The sequence below is a fragment of the Corella eumyota genome, chromosome 6 (assembly GCF_963082875.1).
Source record: "Corella eumyota chromosome 6, kaCorEumy4.1, whole genome shotgun sequence".
NCBI lineage: Eukaryota > Metazoa > Chordata > Ascidiacea > Phlebobranchia > Corellidae > Corella > Corella eumyota.
This window is the reverse complement of record NC_137495.1, coordinates 5,388,143-5,412,511: the sequence shown is the minus strand read 5'-3', so window position 1 is coordinate 5,412,511 and position 24,369 is coordinate 5,388,143. Positions and strand designations below refer to the sequence as shown.

General features: G+C 30.1%; 5 protein-coding genes and 1 long non-coding RNA gene across 6 annotated transcripts; 2 read left to right on the top strand and 4 right to left on the bottom strand.

Annotated features, from left to right (window-relative positions):
- Positions 1 to 402: 402 nt before the first annotated feature.
- Positions 403 to 1,462, top strand: LOC145754848 (uncharacterized). Its single transcript, XR_014284158.1, has 3 exons — positions 403 to 678; positions 787 to 1,061; positions 1,149 to 1,462. It is a non-coding gene; the product is annotated as an uncharacterized LOC145754848 (long non-coding RNA).
- LOC145754847 (uncharacterized) lies at positions 425 to 1,745 on the bottom strand. Its single transcript, XM_082570989.1, has 4 exons — positions 1,556 to 1,745; positions 1,169 to 1,384; positions 821 to 1,027; positions 425 to 699 (listed from the first exon to the last, which is right to left on the bottom strand). Exons 1-4 carry the CDS (start codon positions 1,682 to 1,684, stop codon positions 508 to 510), a joined length of 744 nt encoding a protein of 247 aa, XP_082427115.1. The 5' UTR covers positions 1,685 to 1,745; the 3' UTR covers positions 425 to 507.
- On the bottom strand, positions 1,685 to 2,949 carry LOC145754846 (tubulin polyglutamylase complex subunit 1-like). Its single transcript, XM_082570988.1, has 3 exons — positions 2,147 to 2,949; positions 1,890 to 1,987; positions 1,685 to 1,785 (listed from the first exon to the last, which is right to left on the bottom strand). Exons 1-3 carry the CDS (start codon positions 2,947 to 2,949, stop codon positions 1,730 to 1,732), a joined length of 957 nt encoding a protein of 318 aa, XP_082427114.1. The 3' UTR covers positions 1,685 to 1,729.
- A 6,203-nt stretch (positions 2,950 to 9,152) lies between these two features.
- LOC145755429 (uncharacterized) lies at positions 9,153 to 11,117 on the bottom strand. The gene is made up of 5 exons (XM_082571663.1): positions 10,412 to 11,117; positions 10,111 to 10,292; positions 9,762 to 9,923; positions 9,556 to 9,666; positions 9,153 to 9,480 (listed from the first exon to the last, which is right to left on the bottom strand). The coding sequence occupies exons 1-5, from the start codon at positions 10,494 to 10,496 to the stop codon at positions 9,271 to 9,273; spliced, it is 750 nt and encodes a 249-aa protein (XP_082427789.1). The 5' UTR covers positions 10,497 to 11,117; the 3' UTR covers positions 9,153 to 9,270.
- A 2,819-nt stretch (positions 11,118 to 13,936) lies between these two features.
- Positions 13,937 to 17,709, top strand: LOC145754740 (E3 ubiquitin-protein ligase DTX4-like). The gene is made up of 9 exons (XM_082570850.1): positions 13,937 to 14,221; positions 14,896 to 15,128; positions 15,220 to 15,294; positions 15,472 to 15,511; positions 15,638 to 15,769; positions 15,954 to 16,045; positions 16,304 to 16,409; positions 16,670 to 16,812; positions 17,109 to 17,709. Exons 1-9 carry the CDS (start codon positions 14,023 to 14,025, stop codon positions 17,325 to 17,327), a joined length of 1,239 nt encoding a protein of 412 aa, XP_082426976.1. The 5' UTR covers positions 13,937 to 14,022; the 3' UTR covers positions 17,328 to 17,709.
- Positions 17,439 to 24,365, bottom strand: LOC145754739 (inhibitor of nuclear factor kappa-B kinase subunit alpha-like). The gene is made up of 17 exons (XM_082570847.1): positions 24,273 to 24,365; positions 23,753 to 23,958; positions 23,249 to 23,383; positions 22,804 to 22,916; positions 22,535 to 22,670; positions 22,181 to 22,382; positions 21,770 to 21,948; positions 21,424 to 21,618; positions 20,995 to 21,099; positions 20,562 to 20,721; positions 20,214 to 20,318; positions 19,828 to 20,008; positions 19,365 to 19,447; positions 19,137 to 19,233; positions 18,741 to 18,888; positions 18,401 to 18,504; positions 17,439 to 18,336 (listed from the first exon to the last, which is right to left on the bottom strand). Exons 2-17 carry the CDS (start codon positions 23,918 to 23,920, stop codon positions 18,111 to 18,113), a joined length of 2,337 nt encoding a protein of 778 aa, XP_082426973.1. The 5' UTR covers positions 23,921 to 23,958; positions 24,273 to 24,365; the 3' UTR covers positions 17,439 to 18,110.
- Positions 24,366 to 24,369: the final 4 nt, after the last annotated feature.

Sequence of the window (24,369 nt, the reverse complement as noted above, 5' to 3'; positions counted from 1 at the left end):
TTGTTTGTTTATTAAAAATTAAAGTTTGATATTAAGCATTTAAAATTTAATATAATGTATTTTATGATATTAGTAATTAAAATACATGTTAAAAAAATAATTTTTGTTTGTTTATTTTATTTAAATGCTTGTTTATTTATTAAAAATCAATTTTGGGAATTTAAAATTTAGTAAAATGTATATCTTTATATTAACAACAAAGAACTGGGTTGAAAAATTAATTTTATTTGTATAATATATATAAATGCTTGTTTGTTTATTAAAAATCAAAGATATGTAAAATTCTTAGTTAAGGTGTAAGCATATTTTTTTATTTATAAAAATTTATACTAAACATAATCAAATAATTTCGAACCATATTTTATTTATCAAATAAATCTATATAAGAATTAAACAGGAAAAAGCAAATTTGCAACGAATTGATACAAACTATATCTGAGTATTGTGTTTTACATTTATTTGTATTTTACTACTGCATTTTATCTAACAATAATTTTTTGCTATAAGTTATTCTGTTTTTCTTTTCCAAATTGTGGTATGAGCTACTGTCCACAGATGCTCGCGTAAAGTCTCACGAATTAAAAATGGGACGTCGATAGCATCAACCAGTTCAAAATGTGATCCTAACACTTGTTTCATCGTATCAAACGCCCTTACCTCTTCACCTTTACTGTCAAGGTACCCACCAAGCCATTTATCCTGTAACGTTAAGTAAATTTTATTATACATATAAATATAAAAAACTACTTCTAGATTTGCAATACATGGAAATGTGTTTACTTCTAGATTTGCAATACATGGAAATGTGTTGAACACAAACCTTTGGAGTGTAGTCTTCCAAAAACGTGTACGGACTAGTGATCACGCATATGCCACCGGGAGTGACTAGTTGGGAAAGTCTAAGTAGAAAATCTTTTGGATTGGGAAGTCGGCATATTAGATTGCCTGCCAGCACGCAACCAAACTTTCCAAGGTCCAGGGGAAGATGACAGGCATCACCTTGCTGGAATTTGCAGCGACTCCGATCCTAAAAATTAACAGATTTCTCAAAAATTTAAAAAGTAAGTTTTTTATTTTAGATATAGTTTTAAAATAAAATCTGTCACTTCAATATATTTTCCCTTGTTTATGTTTTATATAAAATTTAGATGTCTGTCAAATAGCGTACCAAATTGGATGGCACAACTGCTTCGTGTTTAGTAACCAAGTGACCTTCAACTTTGGCTTCATACTGCATTGAACCTTGTTCTTTTAGAGCCTGACAAGTTTTAATAAATCCATGGCTGTAGTCTATTCCTATCACCTCAGAAAACTCGGAAGCTAGTTCGAATGAGGCTCGACCAACAGCACAGCCAATATCTAACGCACGACTAGGTATGTCAGACTAAATAATTGAAAATTACATTAGTTTAAGATTTTTAACCCAGTGTTTGTTGTTTAATTTCTTATACTAAAGTTTTTAGTAATAAAACAGTGGTAGTTTTATTTATTTATTACTACTTGAATATTTTATAGGTTTTATAGTTAATTTTAACTTTATGGGTGTAACACTTACCGAAGGTTTGTAATATTTCAAACAAATTTCTGCTGTTCTTTTTGGAAAATCGAAACCATTTTGGGGGCCATCAAACAGACAATTAACGGAAGGTCCCCCATAGTTAAAAGTTAGGTATTCGTTTAGCATTGTTACTGATTCGTACGGGTTATCGGTCTCGTTTTTAGTTTTGTTTCATAGGGCATACTTGATTTTCTCTTTGGAGAGATAAAATATGGCTGCCCCACATCCTTAAGAATAAAGTCAGAATTAGTTTGTTGATTTTTTTAAGCTTTGTATGTAAGGCTTTCAGTAAAAATTATGCAATTGGTTAAAAAATTAATCTAAAATCTACCGATTCCTGCAGCTGTGGCTAATGTTGTTTTCCAATTACAGGAACCCCACTGACAATTGAAAGACATGATTGTAAAAATTAAATTATAAACCTGTAATCTACAAAAATAGTTTATATAAAATATATCTACATCTAAACAAATAAACTTAAAATCTAGTACAACAAAAAATGAAAATTAATTAAAATAATCTATAGCAAAGTAATTCTTTTAAAAGGCACAGTTTAAAAATTACGAAAATTTTTTTAACACAGTTTACTTTAAATATATAACTTTTGATAAAAACACTTCGACCATTGCATGTACAAAATCCTTTTCACTCATGGTAGTTTTGTCCTCAGGATATTTTCCCAGCACATTGGCTGAAATATAGTTTGGTCGTAACTGATAACCCACATTAAGCACAGCTTTGAGATCACCTTTTTCAGCATGGTCAGAGTTTTGATCTTCTGTCACTAGGTTCGAAAAGGTTTCAATTATCGAATCGCAGACCGGTTTGCTTGCTACAGAACTAGAAAATTTACCACACAGAGTTAGAAAAATATTTTTGCACAATTTCTGAAAATCTTCACACAGAAAGCATGCGGTAACACCGTAACTAAATATGTTAAATAAAACAACTTCATTGCCATGACAGCTGATTCTTTTAAGTAATTCTGTGAATATTTCAGTGGGCATATTCTCAGAGAGACTGGTCAGTAGCTCATCATACACAGTGCCTATTAACCCTGGCCTTTTAATGGAAATTTTTTTTAATGTAGGGTTCTTTGGAACACTGACAATGTCATAGGCGGTCATCAGATTGGTTTCAAAAGCGCACTGGGAATGGTGTGCAAGTTTTAAAATATTGATCGTGTTGACAACCTTGTCATTTTTATCACTCGCAGAAATTTGATCAAAATAATTGGCTAAAAACAGCATCGGCTCGTCAGGTTGATTTTCAATCAATTTTAACAGACCTGTTTGCATCATTTTGGGAATCTCATTTTTTTCCAAATATTCAAAGTGGGCATGTTTTCTCACTTCAAAGTCGGACGCAGTTTCTTTCTTTTTTTCGGTCATGTTTTAATTTAATAAGTGCACCCCCTAAAATTTTCTTTGGTAGGGTATTAGAAACACCTTTAAAATTAAGGTAAAACTATACCTTGTAAACAAAAAAATAAACTTCAATAATTTTTTTTACACATACTATGGAATAAAAAAACTTTCACTAATTTATTAAGGTCATATAAAAGCAAAATATTTAGTAGGTGCCTTGCCTACTTGCTTAGCAGAAAGAGAAAAAAAAATATAGCATTATCCTTAAAAATTATTCTATAAATTTCTCAATATTGAATTATCAAAGCTATTAATGTCATTTGTTTCCTTGTAGTGTTTTAAAACACAGTCATAGTATTGTTGTATAATTGGAACTTTTTCCATATCCAAAACCTCTCCGGTCACAATACTGTTTTTTATAGTTTCCCTCTTCTTTTTATCAACTTTGGTCTTCTTGAAGATCCTCTTGTCCTTTAAATACATATCTCCTTCATTTTCCGGTTCCTTTATTTTTCGTTTCCTTCATTTTCCGTTCCTTCATTTTCCGTTCCTTCATTTTCCGGTTCCTTCATTTTCCGTTCCTTCATTTTCCGGTTCCTTCATTTTCCGTTCCTTCATTTTCCGGTTCCTTCATTTTCCGTTCCTTCATTTTCCGTTCCTTCAATTTCCATACCCTCATTTTCAGTCGACCCAATCAGCAGCATAATTACCGGGCAATTATAGTCTCTATAATATCCTAAACTGCCACAGGCAACTCGAGACTGGGTCGGAGTAACTTGTGTTACTCTATGTTTAAGTCGCGCATTCGACTTTCCCACATCGAGGATAAAGATACATATACAAAAAAAAAAAAAAAAAAAAAGTATTATTATGGTTCGAAATCTTAGATTTCGAAACATATTGTTATTGTCCGTATATTTATTTTTATTTTTATTCTTACTAATCCGAATTTTGAAATCGAATAACTTTTAATTTTGTGTATATAAATCTCTAAAATTTTAATATGTTGTTTATTATCACAGCGTGTTCCAACCCTCCTATTTTGATAATTTAAATATTACTAATTACTAATTAATAGGTGTTTGTTTATTGAAATTTAGAAATCGTGTTTAGGTCTTTAAATTTTGGTCAGTTATATATTATAATATTAATAACTCGACAATGGATTAAAAATTTAATTTATGTTTGTTTATTATATTTAAATTCTTGTTTGTTTATTAAAAATTAAAGTTTGATATTAAGCATTTAAAATTTAATATAATGTATTTTATAATACTAGTAGTTATGTGGTACACATAAGGCAAATTAATTCCTTGCAATTTGAGTCAGTTTAACGTCGTTAAAATCAAGTTTTTGTCAAATTTCGGTGACTTATTGTTTTTCCCCCAAAACAGCAATTTTTGGCATTTTTACAAGGGTATATATAGCCTTGGTGTTTTTGCTAAATTTGGCCGAAAATGAAAAAAAAAAAATTTTGGCATTTTTTTGCAAAAAAGGCATTATCAGTCTACTATAATCCATCCTAACGTTTTAAATCTGTTTTTATCAAATTAAAAATCATGTTTTTTTAAAAAATAAAATTTGTGAAAAAGCGACTCTCGTGCACCATCTTGCAGTAAAAACAATAATTATAAAATTTAAAAAAAATACTTTTGGGCATTTTGGGGCAAATTAATTCCTTGCAATCTAATTTGAGTCAGTTTAACGTCGTTAAAATCAAGTTTTTGTCAAATTTCGGTGACTTATTTTTCCCCCCCAAAACAGCGATTTTTGGCATTTTTACAAGGGTATAGCCTTGGTGTTTTTGCTAAATTTGGCCGAAAATGAAAAAAAATAACAATAAAAATGTATCAAAATCGAGATCGTTAATTAAGTTTAAGTTAATTAAGTTCAACTATAAGTGCCTCTCCAATGTACAATAATAAGAAGAGGAGTAATAATCTGTGATTGATGGTAAGAGTAATTTTAATTTGTTTTAAAGAACACCTTTAAAAAACATTTTTAAAGGTTTGTTTGATTAAAAGTAAATCTTTTAAGTTTTAAAATTTTTTTTTTTTTTTAAATTATTACCGTATCATATTATCAAACTTTAAAAAATTATACCGTATTATATTATCAAATGTAATATGACAAGTCCCATTCACGTTAAAGTTATAAGACATTAGCTTAAATTGTTGAGTGGGGGGGGACCCCACAGACAATTGCACACTTGTTCTTACATCTAATAAATAAATATCTTACTATTTGTGGTGCGTATTACTATTTGTGGTGCGTAAAAAGACATACGACATTAGCTTAAATTGTTGACTGAGGATACCCCTCAGATAATTGCACACTTGCTCTTACATCTTATAAATAACTATCTTACTATTTGTGGTGTGTAAAAAGTCAAACGCTATTTGTATAAATTGTTGGGAGGCGACCCCACAGATAATTGCACATTTGCTCTTACATCTTATAAATAAATATCTTACTATTTGTGGTGCGTAATATTTAAAAAAAAAATTTTTTTAAATTAAACTTTAAAGAAAAATTTAAAAATTATTACCGCATCATATTATCAAATGTAATATGACACGTCCCCTTTAAGCTAAAGTTATAAGACATTAGCTTAAATTGTCGAGTGGGGGGTACCCCACATATAATTACACACTTGCTCTTACATCTTATAAATAAATATCTTACTATTTGTGGTGCGTAATAATTTTAAAGAAAGTAATTTTAAAAATTTAACTTTCAAGAAAACTTTAAAAATTATTGTCGAACCTGTTAACTTTTGTCAAATTGTGCCTCCGTTGATATAAGTTCGTTATCTAAAATTTTTCAAATCTAAGTTTATAAATGTTAGGAATGTAATAAGACATTAGATTAACTTGTCAAGGAGACACCAAAGATAAATGCACATTTGCTCTTAGATCTTATAAAAAAATATCTTACTATTTGTGGTGCGTAATAATTTTAAAGAAAATAATTTTAAAAATTTAACTTTTCAGGAAATTTTAAAAATTATAACAGTATCATATTATTAAATGTAATATGACACGTCCCCTTCAAGCTAAAGTCAAAAGACATTAGCTTAAATTGTTTGGGGGGGGGGACCCCACAGATAATTGCACATTTGCTTTTACATCTTATTAATAAATATCTTATTATTTGTAATGCGTAATAATTTTAAAGAAAATAATTTTAAAAATTTTGCTTTTATGGAACTTTAAAAATTATTATCGAACATGTTAACTTTTGTTAAATTGTTCTTCCGTTGATATCAGTTCGATTATAAATTTTTTGAAATCTAAGTTTATAAATGATAAATTATCGCATTTTTGCCATATCACAATATCAAATGTAATATAACACGTCCCTTTTAAGCTAAAGTGATAAGACATTAGTTTAAATTGTTGGGAGGGGCCACAGATAATTGCACATTTGCTTTTACATCTAATAAATAAATATCTTACTATTTGTGGTGCGTAATGATTTTAAAGAAAATAAATTTAAAAATTTAACTTTTAAGGAAACTTTAAATAATATTACCGTATTATATTATCAAATGTAATATGACACGTCCCCTTCAAGCTAAAGTCATAAGACATCAGCTTTAATTGTTGAGTGGGAGGGAGCCCACAGATAATTGCACATTTGCTCTTACATCTTATAAATAAATATATTACTATTTGTGGTGCGTAATAATTTTAAAGAAAATAATTTAAAAAATTTAAATTTTATGGAAATTTAAAAATCATTATCGAACATGTTAACATTTGTTAAATTATTCTTTCGTTGATATAAGTTCGTTATCTAAATATTTTTAAATCTAGGTTTGAAAATGTTAGGAATTACCGCATTTTTACCATTTCATAATATCAAATGTAATATAACACGTCCCTTTTAAGCTAAAGTCATAAGACATTAGTTTAAGTTGTTGAGGGGGGGACCCCACAGATAATTGCACAATTGCTCTTACATCTTATAAATAAATATCTTACTATTTGTGGTGCGTAATAATTTTAAAGAAAGTAATTTTAAAAATTTAACTTTCAAGAAAACTTTAAAAATTATTGTCGAACCTGTTAACTTTTGTCAAATTGTGCCTCCGTTGATATAAGTTCGTTATCTAAAATTTTTGAAATCAAAGTTTATGAATGTTAGGAATTACCGTTTTTTTCCCGTATCATATTAACAAATGTAATATGACGCGTCCCTTTTAAGCTAAAGTTATAAGACATTAGATTAACTTGTTGAGCAGACCCCACAGAGATTACGCACCACAAATAGTAAGATGTTTTTTTATAAGATCTAAGAGCAAATGTGCATTTATCTGTGGGGTCTGCGCAACAAGTTAATCTAATGTCTTATAACTTTAACTTAAAAGGGACGCGTCATATTACATTTGTTAATATGATACGGAAAAAAAACGGTAATTCCTAACATTTATAAACTTTGATTTCAAAAATTTTAGATAACGAACTTATATCAACGGAGGCACAATTTGACAAAAGTTAACAGGTTCGACAATAATTTTTAAAGTTTTCTTGAAAGTTAAATTTTTAAAATTACTTTCTTTAAAATTATTACGCACCACAAATAGTAAGATATTTATTTATAAGATGTAAGAGCAAGTGTTTAATTATATGTGGGGTACCCCCCACTTAACAATGTAAGCTATTGTCTTATAACTTTAGCTTAAAGGGGACGTGTCATATTACATTTGATAATATGATGCGGTAATAATTTTTAAATTTTTCTTTAAAGTTTAATTTAAAAAAAAAATTTTTTTAAATATTACGCACCACAAATAGTAAGATATTTATTTATAAGATGTAAGAGCAAATGTGCAATTATCTGTGGGGTCGCCTCCCAACAATTTATACTAATGGCGTATGACTTTTTACACACCACAAATAGTAAGATAGTTATTTATAAGATGTAAGAGCAAGTGTGCAATTATCTGTGGGGTCCACTCAGTCAACAATTTAAGCTAATGTCTTATAACTTTAACGTGAATGGGACTTGTCATATTACATTTGATAATATGATACGGTAAAAATTTTTAAAAGTTTGATAATATGATACGGTAATAATTAAAAAAAAAAAAAAATTTTAAAACTTACAAGATTTACTTTTAATCAAACAAACCTTTAAAAATGTTTTTTAAAGGTGTTCTTTAAAACAAATTAAAATTACTCTTACCATCAATCACAGATTATTACTCCTCTTCTTATTATTGTACATTGGAGAGGCACTTATAGTTGAACTTAATTAACTTAAACTTAATTAACCATCTCGATTTTGATACATTTTTATTGTTATTTTTTTTCATTTTCGGCCAAATTTAGCAAAAACACCAAGGCTATACCCTGGTAGAAAATGCCAAAAATCGCTGTTTTGGAGGGAAAAAATAAGTCACCGAAATTTGACAAAAACTTGATTTTAAAGACGTTAAACTGACTCAATTTAGATTGTAAGGAATTAATTTGCCCCAAAATATCCAAAAGTATTTTTTTTAATTATATAATTATTTGTTTTATTGCAAGATAGTGTACGAGAGTCGCTTTTTCATAAATTTTATTTTTTAAAAAAACGTGATTTTTAATATAATAAAAACAGATTTAAAACGTTAGGATGGCTTATAGTAGACTGTTAATGCCTTTTTTGCAAAAAAATGCAAAAATATTTTTTTTTTCATTTTCGGCCAAATTTAGCAAAAACACCAAGGCTATATATACCCTTGTAGAAAATGCCAAAAATCGCTGTTTTGGGGGGGAAAAATAAGTCACCGAAATTTGACAAAAACTTGATTTTAACGACGTTAAACTGACTCAAATTAGATTGCAAGGAATTAATTTGCCCCAAAATACCCAAAAGTATTTTTTTTTAATTTTATAATTATTGTTTTTACTGCAAGATGGTGCACGAGAGTCGCTTTTTCACAAATTTTATTTTTAAAAAAACGTGATTTTTAATTTGATAAAAACAGATTTAAAAATGGCTTATAGTAGACTGTTAATGCCTTTTTTGCAAAAAAAATTTTTTTTTTCATTTTCGGTTAAATTTAGCAAAAACATCAAGGCCTATCTCCCTTGTAGAAAATGCGGAAAATCGCTGTTTTGGGGGAAAAAGTAAGTCACCGAAATTTGGTGACTTACTTTTTCTTTTAAATTAAACGTGTTTTGACTTTGGATAAAAGATAAACAAATCTGTTTTGTGGCTATCGCAATTTTATTATTTTTACGAAAAAAAACGAAATTATTTACAAATTAAGCAAATAAATTAAATTTAAAAAAACATAATTAAACACATTTTTTAACAAAATATTCAAATTTTATATAATAAGTTTTGTCAAAATCATAACAAGAAAAAATAATACAACAGTGATAGCAACACAATCGGTATAACAGTAAAGGCGATTTTAGCTTCTTTTTCAATTTGTCGCACTATCGGCAATTCGTCTATAACCCTTTCAGCTATCGAGGTTTTTGACCCCGCTTTATTTTCAAATGGAAAATCGACGTCTGGCACTTCCTTTTCAAGAAATTCACAAAGTGGTTTCCAGCCCTGTCCAGATAACGGTCACTTGTTGTTAATTTTACAATTAAATGATTTTTTTTTCATATTTTGGTTGTGACTTACGTCTTGGACTTTGTATATTAATAGCTGTTCCTTTGGCACAGTTGATTTGACGTAGTTATTGTGTCGACGAAACCACATTTTCCATAACAAAGGAGATGGTTTGTAGGAACCCTTTCAAAATAAAAGCTTATTGACTAACAATGTTTTAATTAAAAATTAGAACTATAATTAACATGAAAATAATAAAAAATGCCATAAATGCTTACCAAAACGCTACTTAGCATGTGGATATGCCAGTTTCTAATTTTTCTACTAGTAGGTGATACATAAGGTAGCAACTCATATATTGGATGGTCCTTGGTGGCTTTTTCGAGCATATTTTTAAAGCTGATGAAAAAATCGTCTTCATCTCTTGTCATCAATATAACCTTGAAAAGTTGCATTTTTTCTTGCGATTAATTATTAGAGACTTATACGGTAGCACGAAACGGTCTATCGAAACCCTATGTTTTACGTTAAAAACAAGAAGTTGTTTAAAATTCAAATGCCAAACTGTCAAATTAAATTAAAATCCGCAAATGCATGACAAAAATACAAATGTGAAATAAACTCTACCTTTGCGTTTGGCCATAGTTTGAGATATTCCTCAAAATATTGGGTATGTGGAAGATCAACTACCGCCTCTACCGAGTCAGGGTAAAACTTTTTAATAAATTCAGTAATGTCATCCACATTTCCTTGAAAAATTTGGTCCCATTCGTCAAAAGCTAAATCCAGTGCATCTTCGTAGTCATAAACTAAAAAGTTAAAACCATAAAAATTGCGTCTCATTTTCACATATATCGGTTATAACGTTTAGTTTTTAGGCATTGTAAAATTTGTACCGCATATCGGTTACAACGTTTATTTCTTATACCTTTATCGTAGCCTAAAATTCTTAATGCTCTAGACATCGACTTGGTTCCGGTTTTTGGGGGACCTACACATATTACTTTAACCATTGCAATAATTTGCACAAATTACACCAAAAAACTAGTAAAAGTAACTAAATTTAACAAAGTCAACTTGAAACTAACATAATTGTTTTTTTTAAAAAAAGGTTTTAAAAATAATTGGCATAGCGACCTACTATGCAATCCCTCGCCAGTTTATAAACGAATTTAACCAATAACTTTGCTATAGTTTTAATATTTGCACAGTGTATACTAACATATTTCGGCCTTTACCGATTTATAAGTGACTTATTATAAAAATGAACTTTGGCTATACATCACATTTCTGTCTATGTATGGTTGTATATATATATGATGTTTTCCTTTACCAACTTTTATATATGCAACTGTTGTTATTTTCTGTTTTGTATTTCATTAATAAGCAATACATTATAAACTTCTGTCTACTTAATGTATGAGAAGTAACTACAAAGAGACAATCTAGTACAGTTACAAGTCTACTAGGCACCACTATTTAATACCACCTCATACTTAAATTGGTTAAGTTTTGTTTAACAACACACCAACCTAAAAGGCCAGTCTGCAAAAAAGAAAAGTTCCATGCCTTTAGAGAGAAAACAATTATGTCAAAGTACAGACAGATTAGTTGTGCTAAAGCCGAAGGCAAAATAACAAACAAGGTAAAGGCGAAATTTATTTTTGAAAACGTATCGGTTTATCTGTCACATATTTAACCTAAATGATAAAAAGCATACATTTATAAAAATATGTATAACACAAACATGAAAAACTAAACAAATTAAAAACAAGCAGTTAAACACCTATCAACGGTGTTTTGTAATCAAAACCTGTCACGGTCGGATTGCTATAACAGACTTAAAACCTTTTTCTAGCAAAATCAAGATAAGGGTGCTTTATATTTAAAATACTAAGGTGTATTCTAAATTAGCAATCTTGGAACAAAACAGAACAAAGTATTTTGTTGAGTCTGGTCTGAACCCTTTCGAAGAGCAATATTTAAGGGGTTTGTGTAAGTGATTTTGTTTTCAAATTCCTCGTACAAGTTCGCCAGCTGGGAGGGAGTAAAATTTCCATTTTGGGCTAGGTTTTCAAAGAAATAATTCAGACCGTTGCTGGCATCAGTTCGTATTTGAGCTTCGGTTCGGCGGTCTAAAAACAGGAAAAATTTTCTTTTTATAAAAACCTAAAAGGCACTTGTTAACTGTCTATAGTTCTATAACAATACCCTACCTATAACGTCACCAACTGACGACGTCACGACGTTAATTTTTTTCGTCATGGCACTTCTAGTTTCCACAAATACATAACCAACAGTATGAGGAAGCATATAAGTCGAATAGTAATTGTTTGGGGTGGTAAGGCCCAAAACCTAAAAAAAGAAAAATTTTAAATTAACCTCTACGTAAATAGGTAAAGTTTATAACTTGGGTTCATATGCAAAAAAACATATTTTAGGCTGGACCAAATAGAGACCAATCAATACCACTTACATCAAATACGTTTTCGAACCCCATTTCTGTCATTTGTGAGAAGCCTATTAGGCCAGGAAGAGTGTTGAAATCGCCTGCCCATATCACCTGCGGCTCCATGTTACCTCTGTACTTTGCTCTAAGTTGCATTTTCAAGCGCTCAATTTCTGTTTTCACTATTCGTATCTGTTGTTATAGTGCAAACATAAGTTAAGATCAAATACTTTTAAACCAGGTAAAGTAATTTATTAGTCGCATTTTTCGATGTCAAAGACATATAATATAAAGAAGGTTGTATAAGCACGTGTTTAATTTTTAGTTTTTCTTAGTTTGTTTACGGTTTAATTAAAAAGAATTACACTTAAACAATTGATTAAAAGATAAAGTACACTGCTTTAACTAAAGCAAAACAAATACCTGCTCTACTCGGGTAAGAGACTGAACAAACATCGCGCCTTGTTCTAGTTGGCAGTTTACCACAATAATCGACGGGGTTTGAGCTTTTCTATCAGCGATCTGGTGAAAGGTTGCCATTGAAATAATGTTCCCCGTGGTCGTAGTCTCCACTGACCGAACATCCAATAATTTCAATTTATCGTGCCGGTAGTAAATCGCGTTTCCGTTTTTCTTTAAAAAAACAAGGATTTTGATAATCTTTTAAGAGAATTATAATAGTAGATCATTTTCAACTTGCTTAAAATTTAAAAAATTTTTATTTTGTTGTGGAAAAGTTGATAATCATACCCGATACGATGTAACTGGCTTTTTACTTTGACGCCAATTTTCGAGCCGGTGTGCTCCATAAACAGCAAGTGAGTGTTTATCCAAAGCAATCTCTATGGGCATTCTCCAATCATCCTGAAGCTGCATAAAACAGTTATTTTAATATATAATCTTTTAAAGTCACTGGAAAAATGTATCTCTAACCTCAGTCAATTTATGATTATGTTTCGTACTGAAAATTGTGTCGTTCAGTTAGTCAAAGCCGATTTTTAGCTCATAGGTCATTTTAAACGAACAAAAACAAACATACCTCTTGCAACAAAATGATATCGGATTCCGACTGGTGTAATCGGTGTCGAATAATATCTAATCGCCTTTCTTCATTAAACAGTTGGTGGTCAATAACTGCTCCGTTGTACATGTCCAAATTAACGAACGTTGGAGCCAAAACATTCCAACTCAGCAGCGACAACTGTCAAGTTTTAAATAAAATTAAGTCAAAGAAACTGACGAAAACTTGAAAAATATGATAAATTAAAATCTACCAGGTATAAAGTTACACAACTATAAGATAACTTAAAACTTTTAGTAGATATTAAAACTTACTGAAAAACTGGAATCACATCCCTTTGGATAAACGTATTCATGATAATTCCCTTCACATTTTAGTACCTGATGCAATATCAGGCTTAGTACGATAAATTGACACCTATTCATTGTGTTATTCATAGTAAATAAACATGTTTGCACATTTTATATTTATAAGCTAAGTAATCGCCCCTTGGCAGCCATTACTAAAATTTAATGTTTAGTACTAGTCCTACTAAAACGTTATTATACTTGTTAAGCATAATAAAGTTTAATGATGTTAGTCATTTAAAACGAAAAGTCATTAATATCCACAAATTAAACTTCTGTTTAGTTTAACAGGGCTTTTACATTTACGTTTGATTACTGGTTCCTTTTAAGCATTAACTTTATAGAAGTTAATAATTTATTAGTATATTTTTATTAGATATACACATCGGTTTGGTTAGACTTAATGCAAAACCATTAAGTTGAACGGATATATAAATTCTTGGTAAGTTTAACGACTTTAGATTGTAAAAGTCTGCATTCTAAAAGCTTTAACTATTGCCTTTAATATATTATCTGTTAGACATTACAAGAAAAACCAAATAATTAAAAAAAATCCAAATAACGGGATTCGTTGGCAAAGAGTGTGACGTTGCGGGGAACCCCCTAAGTATAAATTACTTTCCGACAAAACAAAAGTCAAACAACTGAACAACGGTTAAAGAGAATACAAACAGACAAAAATGAAGTTTTGTTGGTTATAAAACGAAATTAAAAAGAGTAAAATGAATGGAAACGTTGCAGTTTGGGAATACTGCAACGACTATGGCTTTTGGGAAACATTTGGTTCGTTTAAATGTAAAGAAATTGAGAAAAAGTATGAAGAATTTCACAAAAATCCAAGAAGTTTTCAAAATAGTGAGTTTAATTTTAACGCGATGGAGCAGCACATTAATGCAAATTCCAGTGGTCCTTCTAACTCAGGTACATTTACATCAAATAATATGTTGGTTTTACATTCACAGTACTGAAAAGGGGTTAGATCCCTTAACTTTAATATATAAGGTTCTGGTTTTGATCCCTACAGCCTATATGTTGTAGTGGGGTACCTATAAACTATACAGGATCGAATGGATCGAATAGATCAAATGGTTATCGAATGGACCGAATGGATCGAATGGATCAAATGTATATCAAATGGTTATCGAATGGATCGAATGGATCAAATGTATATCAAATGGTTATCGAATGGACCGAATGGATCGAATGGATCAAATGTATATCAAATGGTTATTGAATGGACCGAATGGATCAAATGTATATCAAATGGTTATCGAATGGACCGAATGAATAGAATGGAAAAAAATATTGCATAAATTAAACCCTAACCGACCCTCACCCATTCAGAATAAGCATAATGCATGCGATCCATTCGGTCCATTCGATAACCATTTGATATACATTTGATCCATTCGATCCATTCGGTCCATTCGATCCTGTATAGTTTATAGGTACCGGTTGTAGTGCACTTGATTAATGTGCTATCAAATTTGGCATTTATTTGGCAGTATGCTCAATAGTATCCAAAACTGCCAAGTGCAACTTAAAACTGGGTAATCAATTTGATGCCAGACATTTTTTTATTTTTAATATTGCAGTTGAAACAATTCCAATTCGACGAATTACTTTTTCTGCATCATCTTGTATCGGACAAGGTGTTACTTGGCAGTGGAACACTGGTTTAGGAACACGAGAAAAAGATTTTGTTGACTATCCGGCAGATGTTGTCGAATATATCGAAAAAAAATATCAGAAAAAGCAAAATTCTGTAAATTTGGCAAAGCATTTTCCAAGTCTCTGTTACACTCTGTACTTTAATGAATACAAGCAGGTTTAGTTTTTTATATTCACTATGAGTATACAAATTTTGAAGATGACATAGTTGTAATTTTCTAAATAACTTACTCGATATTTTAAAATAGATAAACAACAATACAGACTTTTTTCGATATATTCAAAGATCAACTCGTGACCCATTTCCAAAAGCAATAGACATAGTAGGTTTTATCATTTCAATATATACCCCTTCTTACCTTTAACATACTTGTTAAAGATGACTTAGTTTAAATATTAAGAATTAAAAGAAAACCTGCAAACATTTTATTTAAATTTTGTTAAAAATTTTTAAACTTTGTTTTGTAAATTCTGCAACAAAATTTTTGTTCAACTTTTAGCCATCAACATCTGCTAACAAACCAAGAAAAGAAAATGCAAGTAAGTGATTTTAATGGGCATAAAAAAACATTTATTGGGTTTTGTTGTTATTTTGATTTAAAATTTTAAGAAATATAAGGGTTCTTTTGCCCTTTATACTAAAAAAAAAGTATTGTTTTAATGCAGAAAAAATTCCAAAAGACCATATTTTGTTTAAGTTTGCCAATGTGGTTGATGTACAAGCATCAAATACTGACGATTGTTGTATTTGTATGTCACCTTTACAAGAAGAATCTGGGTTTGCTGGCCATGCCAAAGGTAAATATAAAAAAAAACTAATAATATATTATAAATTGAAGCGTACACATGCTATTTCTATTGTTTTGTTTAGGCTGTAAAGTCGGGCTTTTTATATCGAAAATAAACAAATGTAAAAAAAATTCAATAAACATGTAGTAAAATTTTTTTATGGGTAATTTATTTTTATTTATTACATTCCTAGACAAAAGTTTAAACTTTATTTTGGAACTGAATATTTGCAAACACACTTTTCATGGGGAATGCTTGGATGCTGCGCTAAAAAACAACCAAAGCGTGAGTTTGTAGTTGTTAAAAAGTTTTTAAGTATAGACCTATTTACTAACAAAATAAGCAAGCCTACATACTTAACAAAGTAGACAAAAATTTTAGTTTTTTTTACATTAGGCTCAAAAAACTTAAGTTTCAACCAGACTATGCCCAAAACCAACTTTCGAATTTTGAAAGTGCATTTAACCTATTGGATAAAATAAATATTTTAAAACCTTGTCTTAACCCTTTCAGTTAAAAAATGTTTTCTTTTTTATGTTTTAGCAACATGGTTTTGTATGTCCTTATTGTAAGAAGATTTATGGAGTTAAAATGGGAAACCAACCTCCAGGGACTATGACTGATTGTGTTATTAGAACTAAATTGCCAGGTAAACTAACCAATTAAAAAATTAAATAAAACCTAGTCAAAGTACACAAGGTACTTTATTTGTTCTCCACTGCTTTAGTGCTATTAATTAAACATTTCAGAGTGGTTAAAGCTTCCCAATAAAATCAACATAATCAGGACATAAAAATAAAAGTAAACTTAAGGCAGTTTGTGACTGAGTCAGAGCAACAAATGTTTTTTAAGGCTGGAAAATAGGTATTTCAAACTTAAGAATCAATAAATATGGAAACAAATTTACAGGATTTCATTGTGACACAATTCAAATTGTGTACGACATAAGACCAGGAGTTCAGCGCAGGAATCAAAGCAATCCTGGCCAGTCATATACCGCACCTGGTTTTCCTAGGACTGCATACTTACCCAACAATCAGGAGGGACAAAAGGTACAATTCTGTTTAATTTATATTTTCACAGTTTATTACAAATTACCAATACAGTGAAAAGGTCTTCGAATAATTATTTTGTATATAGCTTTCTGGTATTGCTTAGCAAAAGTAAAGAACTGTAATGCTTTTTCAAGACACTTTTATTAGAAAGCAGTGGAAATCTAACCCTGAATCTTTAAGCTGTCCATTATTTTACTAATAGTGGTCAAGGCACTGAACATAGGTGGTAATAGTATTTAAAACAGATTAAAATAAACCCAAACAGTACATATCATTTGCATATTTTGTTGTAGATCCTTAAAATGTTAAAGATCGCCTGGGAAAGGCGACTGATTTTCACGATTGGGATATCAGTCACAACTGGGAGGGCAAATTGTGTCACATGGAATGAAATCCACCACAAAACTTCAATTAGAAACCATGGTGGACATGGCTACCCAGACCCTAACTACTTAACCAACGTAGTTGCTGAATTAAAAGCCTTGGGTGTCACAGAAAATGATATTTCCTAATAAAAATTAATTTACGTAACTCTTTTGGTTAATTTTGATGCTTTTTATAGGCAAATCACAGCGTTTTGAAGTTAATTAAACAGAGAATTATTTATTAATTAAAGTTCTGAGTCTATGCTATATGGATTTATGGCAGCTTTACAACAATGTTCCAAATCATTTGATTTCTTAATTGCAAAAATTACTTAATGCTCAAACTGCCTGTAATTTTTATCAATTTTAAATCGTTTAAGATTACCTATTATTGGTGTTATTTTACAATATTGTAAAAATTGTATTTGTTATAGTGTAACAACAGTTCTCTGACAGTGAAAATTTTAATTTATGAAAAGTAAATGTTTTTTTGTTGATTAATTAAATGTAAATAAAAAGAGTGTAAAGAATTAAACATATACAGAATTTTAACACAAACTATTAGTAAATTAATATGAGGGCCTGGGTAACTCACATAGTCCCTTCCCTAACAACAGGTTAATTGGACAATATAGTAATAAAAAATTTTAAAAACTTCCAAAGCAGTTTAATAATCGGAAAAAATATTAACTGATTAATATCATCTCAACACTTTCAAATGTAACTTAAAAGTGAGTATTTTTAGGCAGTGAAACTGATGTTGATTTTTCCAAAAAATTAAAGTAATTAAACCATATAGTTGAAATAATAATCTTTCAGGCATTCATTTAACTCCCCTTTGCCAACTTGGTAGAACACTCAGTCTTTAAACTTACCAAAAATAATTTTGTTAATGAAGACCTTTATGTTAGCCTGTTCCTAAACATCTATTCAGTTTAAATCGCCATTGTCACCCTGACTACTGTGGTTTTCTACAGGCAACCGATTAGCCTGATTTGTAGAAGTATTATCATTATTTGGATTTGTCACAATCGCAACATTGTTAAATTCGTGGTTCAGTTGTTCAACTTCGATGTCGTCTTCTTTAAGAAAATCCCAATCGCCCATAGCTGAATCGCTTAAACTTCCTTCAAGATCAGTGACAATTTCGTCAAAACTTAAAAAAATAAAAAGTTACAGTCACAAGATTTTACAAGGTCTAAAAATGTTAAAAAACCTACACTTTCATTCCAGTTTCCAAGTTGTTAATATCTTGAATGGAGTTCTCAGGTGGAATAGATGAAAATAAATTAACCATTTCATGTTCCATTCGATTCCAATGATCCTGCCAAAAACGAATTTTTAGGCGAAAAAAAAATTGTTTTTACAATCCCACTTTAAATCAATATATTTTTGATATGTGCAGGCCTATTTCGCTGACTTAATAGTGTAACGATATATGCTAACCAAAACTTGGGTAGTCTTTGGCAGTTTTGTATAGTATTTATCTTTTTGTTTGTTTAGTAACCTACAAATTGCTTTAGACTAGGCCTTAGCAAAAATCGATGACACCCTTCTTACTTTCATGCATAAAATGCTTTCCCAAAGATCAGTGTGTATCTGGTGCTGATAGGTTCGTATCTTACTAGTTAGGTCGACGAGTACATCGTGTTGGTTGATTATTTGTGGAGTTAACTCTTGCATTGCATGGTGAAAGTAAACCAAAGCCCTACATAAAAAAACACATAATTGTTAAAGTGTCGGCATCTTAGTTTTTAAGAAATAAGGGTGCTGAACGAAGAAAAGGATGCAATCGTCTGAAAATTGCATTACAATACCCACTTTTATTCATTTAATTTTGCACAGCTTATAAGTTATAGGCAAAATAAATGGATTTAGTATAGACAAACAAATGGGCTTAATATACAAAATACTTCTGGCCATTTAAATACTAGTATAAGTCCTAAAGCTTTTTACTTGATACTGCTGTTCGTTTCGGTAGTAACATTTTTGCTGTACACGATCACAACAGTTGTTAGATGGGCAACTAGGGCTATCAAGCCTTTCTGCATTTCTATTCAAATAAAAAGTTTTTGTAATTTCTAAATATAAAGTGTATAAACAAAAATACAAAAAACAAATATCTTTACTTTAAAAAATCACTTTAAAATTACCTGAGTTAAGATAATGGATGTTTGAACTTACCAACATTGTCGTCATTTGAACTTTCCGCAACCTTTTTCATCGTGATAAGAACTTCAGTGTGTTTCTTCTCTGACATTTTTCTTCTGCATAAAAGAAAATAACACTTACTTAGCCTCACTACATTGGTTAGAGTGTAAAATTGTCACAGGGTTTAATCTTCTTTTTTTTAAAACACAGCCTATGTTGCAAGAATCACAGGTATATATTGTAAGTTGTGACCATATCATGACAATTAAAATGTAGCCTGTAGGGCATACAATAAACTTGTGAAGTTTTGCAGTACAAAAAACAGTCTTAAAAACTTAGTGCTATGAGTTTACAATCTGGCTAAATGGTAATAAACAAAGTTAAGTAAAAAATCAGTCTTGATAAAAAATAAATAAAACATATTGGCTAACAAGCCCTGGTTGTAGGAAAAATATTAAAGTATGTAAACAATAATGATCAACCAAAGAAATCTTACTTTTCAATTAATTTTTGTGTTGTGACTTGAGCATCTTCGATTAGCTTTTTAACAAAGACTGGCTTCGACATAAGATCTTGCGCTTGTCTTAAAACCGATTCCGTAGGAGCAATGACACTGTCTCTCCATTCCTTTACCTCCTCCTTGCATCCGAGCCACTTCTCAAACATTTCGTCGTTTTCTAAATGTTTAAAGTTTGTTGTTACAAAGTATCAAAAGGTTTTAGAAAAAAGTTAATTTAAGTTTTATATATTTAAAAAAAATTTATATTCATCACATTAAAAATACTTTTGCCTTTTAAATATTCTTGTTGATATAAATATATTGTTTAATTATCAAGCTCTTTAAAGTCTTTTACATGCCAGTATTTTGAATACAAAGCTTACCATAAATGGTCCTCTCATAATCTTCATAAAATTTCAGGTCTGTAATTAATCCATCTTCAAACAAATCCAATTTGCCAATAAACTTGTAAAATAATGTAGAAAGACCTGCAGTTTAAAGGAAAAAATCTGAAATTTTATGGCACCTTTAAAGTAATTAAACTTTTTATATTTAGAACTCTCTTTTATTAAGTCAAAAAAATAAAATTGACAGACAAAATAATAGAAAACATTAAGGTGTTTTGTATTTTATGCTTGGAGAACAATTTATTTAAATTACTAGGCTTTTATAAATCAAACCATCAAAAAATTTAAGGTACAACAATTTTTTATATATAGATATATACATACCATACAGATAATGCTCCTTGAAATACCCGCGGTACTTGTTGACACTGTAACTTATTGCTTTTAGAGCATCCAGGGACATGATAGCAGCATTTATTCGATCTTTGGTGAAGTTGGTGGCCAAACACAAAATCTGTTTGGCTTGTTTAAAAGGTAAAGGCTTCTACGAGAAAAAATACAAATTGTATGACAGTTTTTTTTTTTTAATGCGAGGTACTCAGTTTAAATCTACTGACAATTAAAAAAGTTTTTAAAACAAAATTATTGACCCAACTCCTGGGAAGTCAAATGCTGCCAGGCATTTCGTTGTTAAGGGCATATGAATAAAAGAATGCTAGTATTTACTATTAAAATTACCTTTCATGTTTTACCAGACATAAAAATTGGCCTATAAAAGTAAAACAAATTTTTTTTTTACGAAAAATTTTTTACGAACCCTCTGTTCTGTTAACAAATCTTGAACTCTGGCAGGTAAGCTTGGAATTTTAAGCTCATATTCTCCTTGATAGGCGAACAGGTACAGCATCCAGTTCTCCTCAGACTGCATTAAAAATAAACAAGATCCAGGTTAAACTACAACTTAGACTACTTTACAATTACTAAACCACGAGGCAACAGTGCTTTTTATAAGACACAAGGTCCTAGTTTCTATAGAAAAAACGAGGGAAAACAAACAGAACAACCTATTACGCCAGCAACTTATAATGGCATTTTAAATTGTGAGATAAAATCATAAATTTTTTAAAATGACCAGATACTCTAACTCACAAAAAATTTGTACTGATAAACATTAGACATTAAGCTTTTATTCTACCTTACGTGGCCGATAGAAAGTAATCCTAACAAAAAAATAAAAAAATTTTACCTCCTTTTTCCAACAAGTCTCTACAACTTTGCCCTGACAGTCTGGCTTGTCTCCGTTACTGTACAACAAGAGCTGTTCACAAATAGGTATGTTGGTAAGCACAAAAATCTTTTTTTTAAGTGTGTTCAGTCGCATTTTATCGTCGGCGAGCATTGTCAGGATGGTGTTTGTGAGAGTGTTGTACACCCGAATGTGCTATGAATATAAAAAATTGATACAAGATTAAACAAAATTTGGGTATTATAAAAATTGAGTTTAGTTATTTTTTTTTGAGATTATGGGTTAGATCATAAATTTGATCGTAGGAATAAAAAAGGCATAAAAATTAAAAAAAAATATATAATACTTTTTCGTTTAATATAACTTTGAGCTCATCATGCCAGCTTCGATCATTTAAGTTTGAGCCTCCCCTAGTTTTAGGATCAAGGCGTAACATGCACTGAAGCCATGCAGTAATTCTAGCCTCAAATAAATTGTTTAATGCATGGGGTTGGGGAATGTTGCAAGAAAAGGTTGCTGATTGAACTAAAAAATTGTATTATGGTTAATTTGTAGGTCCAATAACCAAAGTATTTACCCTTTGAAACCTTTACTAGTTTATAGGCTATTACAAATATAATCCTTTAAAAAAACGTATTTTTTGACATATTAAAAATTTTTTTTGTTAAATTTTAACAAGCTAAGTTCTATTATCATCTCCAATTTGTTTAGCTATACATTAAGTTTTAAATATTTAAATATGCACATTTTTGTTTACCTGTAACAGTGCCAGGTTTGTGCTCCGTACAAATATGTTGATCCCGCTTTTCCTTTTTTAAATCGTTAAGGAAATGTAACAAGGAGGTTGATTCAGGGTAAAAAGGTCGACGTCCAGTAATGCATTCAAACGCAACCAAACCCAAACTCCAGTAATCAACTGTTGCCGTGTACCTTATCGGTTCTCTGAAGAATTCTGGTGCCTAAAAAATTTAAATTAAATTTACTTTAAAAATAATTTAATAAACTAGGAACTAACTAAATTAAGTTTTAGTGCTCTATTTTACAAATACACAAGGTGTTGTGGTAAGAATAATTGATTTTTTTTAGGACATTTTTGTTTAAATATACTCACAAGGTAATTGTAAGTCCCAACAAAACTATTTCCACAGCTGTGGTCATTCAGGTCCTTAGCGTAACCCAAATCAATTATTTTAAAAACAATTTTGTTTTGAACTTGTTTAAGGACAATATTTTCTGGCTTTAAATCTCTAGAAAAAATAGTATATAATGCAAATAAAAAATATTTAAAGCTGGTTCATGCATTTTTGTTTGAAAAACTACAGTTTTAATTTTTTTAATAAATACAATATTAAAGACACATCAAAAAATTTGCTCTACAACCTGTGGGTAATACTTTTTTCGTGTAGATAGTTAACTGCTGATCCAATTGAACCAAGCAAGTCTCGAATTTTATATTCTGGTAAACCACAACAATTGGCAGGTAAGCTTAGATGCTGTTTTATAATAATATTTAAAAGATTAAATAACAAAAAACACAGCCTTTGACATAAACATAGAGTTACATTTGTAACCCTGTCCAAGTCTCAAGTTGACTTGGGCAGTTCTCAAGTTGTCCTGGGATATTAATGAAAATGGTAACAAAAATTAAACTGGCAATTAGTTTTGGGCTTAGAGATCATAGTATTTTAGTAACTACTTAAAGAAGTTTAGGCATGAATGCTGTGGGAATCGAACTGTTGAACTCACACTACAGCTAAGTCTTTGCCACTACACACCCTTGCCGATTATGACTGTGGTATTTATTTATTATAATAAAAAAAGTTACCCTTCTCAGGTCTCCTGCTTCGCAATATTCCATACCCATTGCAGGGTAGCCATCAATAAAATGACTTTTAATAGCTTCGGGTATTTGGCAAAACTTTACGATGTTCGGGTGGTCCAATGTTCGCATGTGCTCAACCTTGTTAGACACAAAATTTTAAATACTTTTTTAGATTAAATAATATAAATTGAGTAAACCAAAGTTTTATTATTATATTAATTAATCCATGATTACAGCTCAAACATAGAGTTACATTTTTGATACCCTAAACTAAAGTTGTCTTTAGTAATTTTAAGGTTTTATATTTATTTTTTAATATTTAACCTGCTTAATATTTTTAGGTGGGAAAAAGTTAACCTATTAGCTTGCAGAGCTACATAAAATGAGTTGGAATCAAACAGAAGACCTCTTGTAATAAGGCCTAGTGTTCTACTTATTAGGCTATTACATCATGCCAAAACAGAACTGTTTAACTATAACTAAAAATGTAACCAAAAAATAAGATACCTCTGATTCCCATCTTTTAAGACTCTTGTTTTGAAGCAGGGCTTTGCACATTTTAATGGCGATTGGATCCTTGCTTTGATGCGTCCACAACTGAACTTGTCCAAAGCCACCTTGACCCAAAACTTTTTTTAGAGTCCAATCTCCGTACTTGGTATGCTTTTGCATCATATTTATATTCGTTACCAAATTGCTTAAAAAATAGTTTTCTAAAATAGAAGGAGTAAATTTATTTCCATCTTTTAAATGTATCAAGATTTACCTACTTCAAGTGATACGTACAAAGTATTAGTTTTTAACAGTTCATATCCCGTTTTTTTGTTTAACAGTCAATTATCTAGTTCCTTGTTTCGCTTTTTAAGATTACTTCAGCAGTTTAACTGTTTAGTGTGTAACAAAAAAGAGGAAGTAAATTATAGAAACCAGAATTTTAAATAAACTAGCTGACTAGTAACTGCCTATTCTTTAAATCACCGACAGAATAAAAACGAAAAACAACGATATCTTTCTATTTTAAACTTACCTTTAAATGTATGCGTGTCGAATTTTAAACACGGTATTTCACAGTTAAATATTATGTTTTAACTTTTTCGGACTGTTGATGTTTTGGTTCCGTACTG